At 27.7% G+C, this 13,106-nt stretch overlaps 1 protein-coding gene across 1 annotated transcript in view; it reads right to left on the minus strand.

The window, feature by feature from the left end:
- LOC129959474 (uncharacterized) overlaps positions 1-13,106 on the minus strand; it is a 59,519-nt gene that overhangs the window by 37,320 nt on the left and 9,093 nt on the right. Inside the window, exons 3-4 of the mRNA XM_056072321.1 lie at positions 9,605-10,055; positions 5,421-6,109 (exon numbers count right to left, since the gene is read on the minus strand). Of these exons, the coding sequence (XP_055928296.1) occupies positions 5,421-6,109; positions 9,605-9,885 (970 nt within the window). The 5' untranslated portion in view covers positions 9,886-10,055. The remainder of the gene's footprint in view (positions 1-5,420; positions 6,110-9,604; positions 10,056-13,106) is intronic.

The following is a 13,106-nucleotide window of genomic DNA, read 5'->3' on the forward strand; positions in this document are numbered from 1 at the left end:
TTATTTAATTAAATTAATTAGTAAATCTATCCTTTTTTAAATTAATTTTGTTAAACTTTTCTTTAACTTAAAACTGTAATTATAGAATATTTTTATTTCTTAGTTTTCAGCATTCAAAATTAATCTCTGAAAAATATAAAACAATAATAATGCGAATATAAATAAGTGCAATGTTTTAAGTTAATTAAGTAATCACAGACATTGTAAATAAGAGCTTTAAAATTGTTAATACTAAAATGGGACAAGCAAATGAAGAAAATAGCTTTAAAAGTAAATTAAAGTGCTTTTATCAGCACTTTCTTTCTTACAAGGTATTAAAGCAAGAGTGCTCTCAATTTAATTTAAGATAAATGAGTATTTATGTTTATTGTATACTTGTTACACAAAATGTTTAGATACGAACTTTACTTCTCTTACAATCAGAGTTATATTATTGTGAAGAAGATTGTTAAAAAAAATTAAACTTTCGTAAAGGTGCTTTCAGTTTTCAACTAACTCGCATTTAAAAGGGAAAAAACAACAACTCTTGTTTCTTTATTTGAATTTTTTATATTCATGTATTAACTATGCATTTAGTTTTATATTTTAGAAATTTATTTATGAAATTTATTTTTATTAATTTCCTAAATATCTTTTATACAACTCGTAAATATTTTTTAATTTTTAATTTAATTTGATTAATATTTTTAAATTTCGTATGAAGGTAATTTCAGCATTAACTGAATCTTACAAAATTTTTAAATAGGATTCGTGACAATTTTAGTAATTAATTTTTATATTTCATTTAGATAAAAGACTAAAAAATAAATATTTCAAACAAAAAATTTCATTTGCATTTTAAACTTGCATTTAAATTTGCATTTTAAACAAATACCACATTATATGTTTTATGTGAGCTACATGCATTCACAAAAAGCTAATTCAAATTTTTACATAGGTATAAGTATTTTTCGAAAATTATTATATGGAAAAAATGCCTAAAAAATAAAACATTTCTTTTTTGTTCTATAAACTCTTAAATTTTAGAAAAAAATATTGCTCAAAGTATGTGTTTTCAAAACTCACGTAATATAATTATCAGCATTTTTGGAATTTTACGAAAGCTTTCTTCCTTCCATAAATGTAAACTATTATTCTGGAAGATAATCAAGAGAAACAATCATAAAAGTTTTTTAAAAAATCGAAGTACAAACTCACAAACATGTTTTTTCCCCTCTTTTGCGTTTAATACTTATTACCTATTTCACAGTCTTAAATCGGCCTTATATATTAGCAAACCGCTTGATTATTATATATTGATAAACTAAAAGCCTATTTTAGACAACAATAATAAACGAATTCAGGTTAAAAAGTTTTAAAAAATTATAAGCAGTGTTCAACAATTGCATAGGATTGATTTTACATTTAACAAAATTTTAATCACATTTTTTTATATTTAGCAACATAATTATAATTGCATTTAAATATTCATATTCGAATGGTGTTATTACTGAAATCAAACTAAGTTCATCACACTATGAAAAAAACATTATAAATATTAGTACAATTATATCATATAAAAAAGGAATATCAATACGAATGTTTAGAAAAGTTTTTAAAAATTAGGCTGAAATTTCGATATTATTTAAAATTTGTCGGTATTGTCTTGTGATACTTCTTAAATTTGTATTGAATTATTTTTGAATTTCTATTCTCTGTATCATTAAATAAGATTTTCTGCTTGACAAAAAATTATCTGAGCAGAACTCTCAAATCTACTTTTTCACTAAATAATGAATACCTTAAATTAAAATAGAAACGCCTTTAAATCAATGCAAAGAAATAGATTTACTAAATTCTACCTAATTCTTCTCATACCCCCCCCCAAAAAAAAATTATCATTGATGTTCAATTACTTAAAAGTCGGAGTATGCATCGATTCCCTTTTTAGCTCCAGCTCTAGCTGAAGGCAATTTTGAATTCAACTTGTTTTTAGCGCCATCTAGGGAATAAATAAGCAATTATTGTTCAACTCAGCAGAAAGTTACCAGATGAAGTTCAGGAAGACGTAAAATTGATTTTGTCAGTATCAGCTGCAAAGGTAAGGTTTACAGACACGCTGGGTTAGCTAATAAAAGTTCAACTCAACCGAATTTTTTTTGGAAAACGCAAAAATAGATTGAAATTTATAGAAGAGCGGTAGTTTTAATTTCAGCATATCAGAGAAGTTTGAAGTATTTATTTAATATAAAATCATTGAAAACAGCGATCGAAAATTATATTTCAGAGATTATTAACACTCAATATATTACCCCACAAAATGAAATAAACTTTCAAAAAATAGACAGAAATACTCCAAAATATGGCACAGCTCATAATGAGTAAACACTGAATCGCGATCTTAGAACCAAGATTCATTTTCATTTATTTCATTGACTTAGCTTTAATAAAGCTTCGTAAATGTTTTAGGGTTAAAGTATATAATTCTTCTATAATTGCTTCTCAAAATTTCTAGCAAATTCATTAAATAACAGATCCTGATTTATCCGTTATTTCATAAAATATTTTGTCATTTAAGGAAATTTTCTTTGAAATCCATTATTTCATATTCTATGAAATAACGTATTTCATATTTCAACGATTATGTATATATATATTCATCTATTACTACAAGATATTGTACGATCCAAGATATTCCAATATGTTGTTTGATATTATAAATACCATACGATGTGATGAAGATATCAATATTGTTGAGCATTTTGTGATTACAGACGATCCAAAATCCATACTCAGTTTACTTCACTATACTACAAAATAAAATGCAACCAGAAGGAGTGTCTCCACAAAACTTTCTCGCGCACTAACAAAGGTAAATTTTTGTTTTAGATGATTTTTTTCTCAAACCATTGAAACCAAAATTTGACTGAGAAAAACAATTGCAGTCACAAAATCACATGCCAAATTTGATATATTTAAGTCCTTGTGTTTTGGAGTTACCACGTTTACAAACATTTGAAAGTACCGACCGACAGATGCCCAACCACTTGTTAGATTTAACTCAAAATTCCTTAGGTATCTACAATGTAGAGGTTAAATTTATGTAATGAGTTTTATCCATCTAGTTGTCTTTTTCTGGAGTTATCGAGTTAACTTATATTCGAACAGCTGGACAGACAGATTTCTTCTAAGTAAAATTTGCTCTAAAATATCAAATTTGATTAAAAAAAAAACCTATAAATTTGGTGTAAATACCATATACCAAATTCTATCTGCCTAGCTCAAAGCGTTTTTGAGATATATTTGTTACAAATAGACAGAGTGACAGGCATTTTTAAACTCAGTGATTTCTAAAACATGGAGTTTTTCAAAATCTCGAGTTCTAATTTTTTGATGATTAGATTCTCTATACTTCGTATGCAAGAAAATAAAAATGGGAAAATACTTGAGAAAGTCTGAGGGAGAATGCCAGCCAGAAGCAGAGAGGGATTAAGCCCTCTGGGGACCCTTAGGCGGTGCAAGATCGGAGGGGGAAAGGCTTTTTTCCTACACTTCATTTTTTATTGAATTCAATTCTTTATATACAGTAGTTTTATGTAGAAAATTCTGGTGAACTGACAAAAATTTCATTCGAGAAAGCTTTCGAAAAAGTTAGTTTCAGCCTTTCGAATATAAAAAAATCCAAGAATCGATTTAAAAAATAATTTTAGAAGAAATAATAAAATCTAAAACTTTTTTTGCATTTTTAAATACTGTTTAGTTATAGAATCTATCAGTTTTATATTAAAAGCAACATGTGTTTTAGAGTTTTTAGGTAACATAACATAAAACATGTAAAAGATAATTAATCAGAGATATTGAAGTAGTATTCTTTCTAAGACTTAAGCAAGGCTTTATTTTAATTTGAATCAATCCGAATGCAAGACCATGTATACCAAATAAAATCATAAAATTAATATGCTCGGAAATTATCACAAATAAATATATCGTAAGCTGAGGTGTCCTTGAACAGTTGCTTGTTTGGCTAATTTGAAACTCCGACCTTGGTTATTACACGACAAGCAGTTTTGAAATGGAGATTTACATAAAAGGAAATGTTAGGTTTGTATATGTGTATTAAATTGGTAATGAAGTTTCACACATTTTAAGTGTTACGTGTTACATTTTACACTCCGAATTACGTAAAAGCTTATTTAAAAGTTTCATCAGTTTTCAAATAAATTAAATTGAAATTATTTATAAACGAAAAAACTAAAGCAAATTTGTTTTGATATATTGTAGAATCAATGCTTACTTTTTATGCAAACATAACGAAGCAGAAAGGATGATTTAAGATAGAATCTTTCAAAGTACTCCCTTGTTTTCAAATGCTGATTTGGATACTTCTTATACAAAAAATATTTTAAACTACGTCTAATTAAATTAAAAACTAGTACCTTCATCATTAGAAGGATGATACGTTAAAGTATCGTGATTTTATCCTTGGAAAAGTTAATTAATCTTAATAAATAATTTAAAATGTATTAATTAATTTAATGGAAAAAAGTAATTACAAAATCACCTTGACGGAAATGTTAATTAACGATAAGAAATAAGTAGAGAAAATTTTTCACGAACATAGGATAACGGAATTTTATTTTCTTAAGGAAAACATTCCGCTCAAAACAAAAGAAACAAATCCGTTAATTACTATTAATTAGAAATAATTAAAAATGAATGTAATTTGTAGGAAACAAGTATGTGAATGTAAAGTAAATATTAGTTCAGTTGAACAAAATTCAAAGAGTGATCGATATAGTTTCTACTTAGAAGAAGATAACGCACATAATCGCATTTGAATAAAAAGACACAACATAGACTCTTTTTATGGTATAAAGGCAAGAAATTATTTTCTGTATATAAATTAAATCATTTAGTAATTTTTTAATACTTATGTTAGAATAACATCTGTATCATCTATTTCAAAATTTTAAAAAGTAAATACGTTACTAAAAATTTATTCCAATCAGTTTTTCCATCGATAGTTTAAAAAAATCTTCATTTTGAAAAGAACTTCATGCCTAAAAGTAATGCACGCTCTCACCTTGGGTGAAGTGAAAATACGCCTTATTTATTTCATATAATTAAGCTTGCTACGCTAATATAAATTGCATATAAATAACATTTCACTTTGTAGCAAAAATAGTTAGATTTACGCAGCAGCTTTGCATATACATAACGATTTAATATATCTCTCAGTAATATACAAAAAAGGAAAAGATCGTATGAGGTGCAAGAGTAATATGCAATATATTTTTTTTATTTTCTATTTAACATGTTTTTATTTGTACATTTTTTTTTTTTGTATTTTTATATAAAAAGACAACTTTTTATATTTTAGGGAAAGACAGTAATATATTAACCAAGAAATATACTATAAAACTCATAAAAACAAAAATTACCTGATTTAATCTCTAGGTCTTTTATACTAGACAAAGGTACTCGTATTCTTTTTGCAAGCTGCTTCTTAAGATGTTTTAGGAATTCTTCATTGTTAGCATTTGCTGCAGGATTTTGAAAGCTGAAACGAACTCTCGAGCGAACATTAGAATCGTCACTACTCATTTCGGAGCTTCGACGAGTTCTTGATTTATGATTCGAATCCAAAGATATCCCATTCAAAGATGATAAATGTCGAGATAATGTCCCTCCGGGATATTCTTTCTCCAGATTCTTAAAGTTCAATTTTCCAGACGGGGAATGTTCGTATGACGTTTGTGTTTTTGTGCTGGAACCAAAATCTGCTTCAGGGTTTGGTTTATCATAAGTTAAAATGCTGATTTTTCTATAATCTGGATGTGTCTCTGCCATTTTACGAGATGAAAATGTTTGTAATTCGTTCAATAAATGTCTGTTAATGTAATACGACAATGAAGGATATTTAACGTTTATTTGGTTCCTTAGAAAGTCTAACACATGAAACAATCTCCTTGGATGATTTTCTAATATCGGATCTATCCGAAGATGGAATAATTTCTTCTTCATAATGATTTTTAAATGATTTGGCACTTGAAATGTATGCTGAAATCTGTCTTCTAAATAAAGATCTTCATTTGCGACTGCATGCTGCAGTAGAAAAGATATTTGAATGCTACCTGAAAAAAAAATTATTTAATTAAGAATATAACAGATATGGGCATCAATATTTTAATATTAAATAGTTTATACGTTCTCAGCTGTAATATTAGGAACTATGTAAAACTAATAATCCAAAACAAGATAGAGAGTAGACATTTGTTCACAGAAAATTAAAGACATAATAAATCTCCATTCGCTATCTGCGAAATTGCTATCTAGTTAAGAATGTAGATTTATTCAAAACTCTGCGTTCAAAATTTTACCAGTGATAAAAAGTACAAAATCTTAGGAATGTTATAATTTTGTGTATCAATAGTTTAAAGTTACTTTGTTAACACATTTGTTCCGATAGTTCATGGATTATGTTAAACTAATAGCCAATAAAATGGAAATGAATAAACATTTATCACAAAAGAATTCCAAACAGTACCTAGGAAATGATTCATAAATCTCCTGTTGCTATCTTTCAAGTTACCATCTTGCTGAGAATGCAGAGTGTTTTAAAATTTAGTAAAAGATTTAATGATACTCCTAGGATTCAAATCAATCAATTTTGTAGATTCTTTTACAGGCAGCACGTTCATTACCGTAAATCCCAGTCTAACTTCGAACAAAATATAAAATTTCCGTTCTGAAGGAAACTAAAGTGAAACTGATTTTTAACAATGAGTCGATTTAGAGAATTAATGCTATTAATGGCATTAAAAGTTAATATGTTTTCATTATTGCGAATCGAAGATGCAGTTTGAAATATGCAAAGCAATTCATGCTGGGAAGCATTTCATTCGTCTTATTTTCCTTTGCCCGTCAGATTGTAGTTTATTGAATTTAAAATAGGATTCGTTTCAAAATCGTTTAAGCTTTTCGTTGCAAAATAATTTAATATTTTTTTTTAAATTATAAAAATAATTTTAAGAAATGTATATAAATTAAACTTAAAATTTTAATCCTAAATTTATTTTTAAATATAAACTAATGGTTTAGTTGATTAATCATAATTCATTTAAAAGCAACTTTCTTTAAAATAAAATATTGTGTGTAAATAATTTTGAATTAATTCTAAATTTAATTTGAAGCAATCCAAATGTAAATCGCTGCTTATTTAAGAATAATATTCAGCATATATGTGCTGAAATAAAATTCAGCATAGATTTGTATTTTTTTTTTATTTCCTTTTAAATACCGTTTTTAGTGATGATATATCACAATAAATACAAATAAATAAGATTCAACTACAGAAAGTAATTCCTAAATGAATTATAGAAATTTCTCCCTTGCTGACTTTATAGGAAAATAATTTAGTCAAGTTATATAATACGTTGAACAGCTGTGGTGGGTAATGCATGATTCAACTTGACTTAGCATAACTCCTTGAAATGCGCTCTAAATAATTGAAAGCCATATGGTATTGACTAAGATTTACAATTAATGTCAATTTGGAGGAAAGGGACAGATGTATTTCCTCTGCATACGATAATGATGTTATTAAGTCCATTATGAACGTCTGATTTAGGCACGATTAGATGGCAGATAGTTAACTAAATAATGATTTCATGCTAAGAAATTGTGGTCATATTTGCAGAGGAGCTTTGTCCACAGTCTTTTAACCCTCATATGTGTAATTTCGGCAAATGGGACAGAATGCAGTCCGATTTTGTATATCACTATATGAAATTCCTTTGTAATAACTGAGCATCTAGTTATATATATATATATATATATATATATATATATATATATATATATATATATATATACTTAGAAAAGTCACAGAAAATCCAAATTTGAATAAGCTACGTCCTTCAGACTACGCTTTTAGAAGAAAAAAAAAAATCAGAAAAAGGTATTTAAAAAAATGAAGAACGTTTTGGAGAAAAACGTATAAATCCAAAAGTGTCCATATACATTTGAACGTATTGTATATATCTTAATGTCCATTGCCTGTTTGTGCCTAGTCATATGTGTTATGGCGGTAGGCCTAATTCTGGCGGTATGCCAGCAAATAATAAATTCGTCTATAGTGAACAATTTGAGATTAATGGACTTAATCCATATTAATTATAAAAATAAATTTATTACTATTAACTACTCATAATAAAGGATCAACAATTACAAGAAAAGTAAAAGTACGTCTACTCTGTATGAGTAGGACGGGTAAGTGAAGTATTTTCTAACAGGATATGGGGGCGACACTATACATTGAAACAGGAAGTAGCAGGTGATACGAACAATATGTTAAGGGAGGAGAGAGTGCCACTTCTTATAAGGCCAAATTTAGTGAGGGGATGCCTGCCTGAATTACATAAATTTTTATAGCCTAGTATGGAAACATTTGCAAACTTGTTTGTTTGTTTGTTTCTTATGGCACTTGCCACTGACAAGCCCGCTGTTACGAAGACAGCGATTTAAGCCTGAGGGGGAACGTCTCTTATTTTTTATAGCAGCGCCAACTAGGGCCAAGAGTACGACTTTGCTACTCACGCATCACTCATTCGCTTGCACAACCCCTTTTTACAGGAGGGCACATTCACACATCTCACAGATAGAACAACAGAAGAACAACCATGCCCAAACCGGGACTCGAACCCGGGACTCCCAGATCACGGGGAAGACGCGCAACCCCTATGCCAGGACGCCGGCACATTTGCAAACTTGTAGTCATAAAGTGAAATTAGTGTTTATATTGAAAGAAACAGCTTATCTCAGTTGTAAAACTGATTATGTTACAAAATTTTTTAATAAATTACAATTATTATGATTAATACATTGTACAAATTATTAATAATTAATATAATAGTTATAATCATTGTTCTATCAAAATCATAATCATTATTTTATCAAAGTTGTAATTATTGAATAATAACTAAGATTAATAAATCCTTATTCTGTCAAAATTATTATCATTATTCTATCAAAATTATTATCATTATTCTACCAAAATTATTATCATTATTTTATCAAAATTATTATCATTATTCTATCAAAATTATGAATAATAAATAATATTTAGTATTTTATAAAAATTTATATTTAAACTAAGATGATAGATAATCTTACAAAATTATGATTAATTATCTTAATTGAATTATAAATAATTATCTTAATAATAAATAAAATTATTAAAATAATTATCTTAGTAATTAATGGTATCAAACTAAAAGATTATTTCTATTAAAAAATTGTATAGTTGTAATTTAAATGAAGTCTGCACAGTTTGTGCATTTACGTAATTGGCAACTAAATACCATGTCCGCTAAATGTCACGAATCCTTTTTGAGCTCATCAAGAGAAAAAGAACATTATAAGAGCAAAACATCAAACTAACTTTAAGATTCACAACAAAAAAAATATCTAAATCAGATGCGAGAAAAACTATTCAGGAAGTTCTTGTTTACCTTATCACAAAAGAACATTCTAAGAGCAAAGCATAAAACTAACGATAAGATAAACAAATGATAAGTGTATAAATCTTTTACGAGTATAAACCATTCACCAAGTTCCTGTTTACCTACCTTTCTGTACCAACAACGCATGTACGTCTAGCTGATTTTTGCTGAAAAGAGCTCGCAGGTGATGCAGAGTGAACTTCTGGAACTCTTTCCCAATATTCCCGATCACAGCTTCATAATCAGCATCAAGATTAATCCCCACATGCAAGGACGAACACACTTTGCAGCCAGTCTCTTCAAGGAGTGTGAGTGATAAATGATAGGATGTCAGAAGAATCACGTGAAAAATGTCCAAACTTCCGGCACCACCTAGAGAAAGGACGCGAGATATTGCATCCATAATTCCTCCTTGCCATACTGGTGTCAGATTCCAACAGATATCATAACGCGTGCTAATATTCCAAAATGCAAAGTAATGCTTCGCTGTTAGCGGATGGCATGAATAGTTGAAGGTCAGTCCGCCTTCATTATTCTTATCCTTAAAATATTGGTGGGGGCTTATGATTGAACCTGTAAAGATAAATGAAACATTTTAGGCAATGAATCTCTAAAAATTGTAGCTTGCTTAAATAAAAATATTTAAAAATCTCAGTGCATTGTCGAATATATAAGAATCATAATGAGTGAGCTTGAATTAGTTTCTGTTTAAAGAAACAATTATTGCACTTTTTCGAATGCTAAATAATTTTGTGGCCCCATTTCTATCTCAAAATTTCCATCCAGACCCAAAAGTTTTGAAACTAGTAAGAAAGCGAAGCATATGTTAACGCTAACTAAAAAGTTTGTTTAAAAACTGTGAGATCGAAATGGGATACATTGTACTGAAATCCTTTGAACCAAGATAGCTTTTCCTATTATTTTCAAAATTCATTTTAAAAAATTTATTTAAAAGTTTCATATAATTCAGTAATTTTATATCGTCCATTTATATTAGAAAACAAATCACATAGAAAATGAACTGAAGTATTATTTCACCCAGATGAGAGAAGAAAAGGGAATAAAAGAGAGAGAAAAAGATAATTTTTTTCAAACCTGAGGAAATAACATTTCTATAGGTTTGAAAAAGCTTAATAATCCACATAAAGTGATTGACAAACAATATCTTCTAAATTTATCTTTGTATAAAAAATGAGCGTCCTTTTTCTAAACTGAATTCAGTGATTTCATATGTAGTAAATTGCTATATGAATAGACAAAATTATTGGGTTATTTTGGTATGAAATCAGCAAATTATTAAATGCATATCAAGAAACCAAGTTCACCGTAGAGGATCTTAATTTAGGGAAAGTTTCCCGGTTAGAGAAGAAATTATATATAAATGTATGTTTAGATACGCATAAAGACAAAATAAATAAAAAAAATGAACAAATTATTGAAAATTTAAAATTGTGTTAAATCTGTAATAAAGTGTTTAATGTTAATAAAATGTTAAGCAGTAATAAAATAATGCGTTTGAAACAGATAAAGTAATATAAGGAAGACAGTAGGAATTGCGATTTTGATTACTTAACACTTCATATTTTATTGGAAAAATTTAATCCACTTAGTTCAGCATTTCATTTTGATGCTAGGCTAGCTAATTTAAGACAGGCCCTGCAAATCTGAATAATAGCAAGATGACGAGAGAGAAACCTGAACTAACTCTCCATCCAGCCTTTAATCTTAAATTTCACGCCACTGTCAAGGACTAAGAACTACAGTAACAAATTTAAAGAGTATACAATATACATCATTGGTTAAACTGAGTTTTGAACATTTAACTCTCATACTTCATATTATTATGAGAGACAATGCGGTTTTGACAGCGGGGCGTGTATCCCTTCATTTGAAGACGGTGGGAGAGTGGGTAAAAATTTATCAGAAATGATTGGAATGAAGGTAGGCTTAAATTTACTTGAAATGTTTGGTAAAAGAAATCATCAGAAAATAAAGTTTTAAGGGATGTGGATGGTTCTTAACTTTAAAAAATCAATTTAAAAAACATTTTGCTTCATAAAATAGGGGGTATTTCATTGATTACAGAAATATAAACTATGTATAGATTCAGAATGACGAAAGCTCTTAAATTAATTTTTAGAAATATAATTAAAAAGAGATCCGATGATGGAAAGATATAGATTTTTATTTATTAAAAAGCATTTTTAAATTTCAATCCTTATCAATAAAATTCTTTTTATTACATTTGTATGAATATTTATATTAAAAAATCCATATGCATTTTAATTGTGTTAAATCTATATATATTTTTTTATTTTTTGGGGGGAGTAATAATATAGTTATAAGTGAATAGTAATATCGTATTTCAGTAGTGAAAGTATCAATTTCTTTTCAGATTTTAAAACTGCATGACGTCCAAAAATTTTTATTTAAAATACATTAAAATCAAAAAAAAAAGTTTACTGTGACTATTGAACCAATACTCACACAAAATGTTAATTTCAGAGTAATTTTATGCAGAATTCTTTATTCAGAGTGTGGCGATATATTGTTATGAATTTGAAAATTATCGAATCCGATTCTCAATTTACTATTAAAATATTGAGAAATAATTGCTTTTATGGTGGTTCATAATGAAATCAGCTTATTCTTTCCATAAGTACTGAATTCTACATGAAATATAAGATTTACTTGGAAAAATCCTTTTAATTTTAACACAAATTTCAAATATTTCCATCCTTAAAATCGTTGTTTTACGAAACTTTACTATGCAATTTATAATCGCTGTTTCTTCGATGCAAAATTCACAAATTAACAGAGATATTACTTAAAATGTGTATCCCCTTGTTATATTTGTGAGAGCTGATAATGGGATCATTAGTTATATTAGAATCAATAGACTTTGTATTAAAAACCTATAAAGATTTTTATTTAAAAAAAAAGAAAATATTTTTTAAAAAAAGTGTTAAGAATATAGATATAGAAGTGGAAAAAAAATCAAGATATAAATATTTCCTTATTATTTAAATATAATTTGATTAGGAAAGATATATATTTAAAAATGTTAGAGCATTAATAATGATTTGAGTCAGTAGTGAAATCATATTAAAATTTAAATGAGATTTTTAAGCTTCTGTGTAATAGCTTTTCTTTTTCGTTCTTTTTAACTAACCATTCGCATTTAAATTGAATTGTTTCAAATAATAGAGTGTTTTATTATTAATACTGGATAGAAAACTGAAAGAAATATTAACAGTTAATTGTATAACTACCTACTATTTCTACTGAATAAAAGTTTTAGTACTTCGGACAAGTTTAATATATTTACTGGATAGATGAAAATGCACTTATATCCGAAAAGGTTTTAGCGGCATTTTCAACCATTCGTTCAACCAATCAAATTAATCGTTTCTATTTCAGTCGGACTCTTTTCAAATAACAGGGGAATTCTCAACCGCCCCAATTCTTCGCTTTTCAGTATTTTGAATTTGAACGCCATTCCTGACAACTTAGGTATCTTAATTAAAGTTCAAACAGAAGGATCTAATGCTGAATGCCAAAATCGTAATTAGCTTTCAGTCTGGTCATCAAACTTAATCTCTCTTTGCTCTCTTCATAAATCGA

This window comes from Argiope bruennichi, chromosome X1 (genome assembly GCF_947563725.1).
Source record: "Argiope bruennichi chromosome X1, qqArgBrue1.1, whole genome shotgun sequence".
NCBI classification, from domain to species: domain Eukaryota; kingdom Metazoa; phylum Arthropoda; class Arachnida; order Araneae; family Araneidae; genus Argiope; species Argiope bruennichi.